Consider the following 366-nt stretch of genomic DNA (forward strand, 5'->3'; position numbering starts at 1 on the left):
CCAGCGCCGCTGACCACACCGGCATCGCCCTCAAGAACCTCTTCTGTGCCAACACCGCGGCGGAGCCCACCGAGGTGAGCGTTGGGCCCTGCCTGGCACTTTCTACCCACTGCTGTCCTTTCCTGTCACACCCGTGCCTTTTCATCCCTCCCCATCCCTTCCCACTCCTGCCCGTCTCTGCCCATCCCTTCTCATCCCTGCCTGTCTCTTCCCACCTCTTCCTGCTCCTGCCCATCCCTGCCCATTCTTACACCATCCATTCACCATCCCTGCCCATCCCTGCTTATCCCTTCCTTTCCCTGCCCATGCCTGTCTGTACTTTCCTTGCCCTTCCCTGCCTATCCCCTTCCCTTCCCTTCCCTTCCC

The 366-nt window shown here is 61.2% G+C and overlaps 1 protein-coding gene across 1 annotated transcript in view; it reads left to right on the forward strand.

The window, feature by feature from the left end:
- CLCN2 (chloride channel, voltage-sensitive 2) overlaps positions 1-366 on the forward strand; it is a 7,621-nt gene that overhangs the window by 5,195 nt on the left and 2,060 nt on the right. Inside the window, exon 16 of the mRNA XM_009883388.1 lies at positions 5-74. Coding sequence (XP_009881690.1) covers positions 5-74 — 70 coding nt within the window. The remainder of the gene's footprint in view (positions 1-4; positions 75-366) is intronic.

The sequence above is a fragment of the Charadrius vociferus genome, unplaced genomic scaffold, assembly GCF_000708025.1.
Source record: "Charadrius vociferus isolate BGI_N301 unplaced genomic scaffold, ASM70802v2 scaffold214, whole genome shotgun sequence".
NCBI classification, from domain to species: domain Eukaryota; kingdom Metazoa; phylum Chordata; class Aves; order Charadriiformes; family Charadriidae; genus Charadrius; species Charadrius vociferus.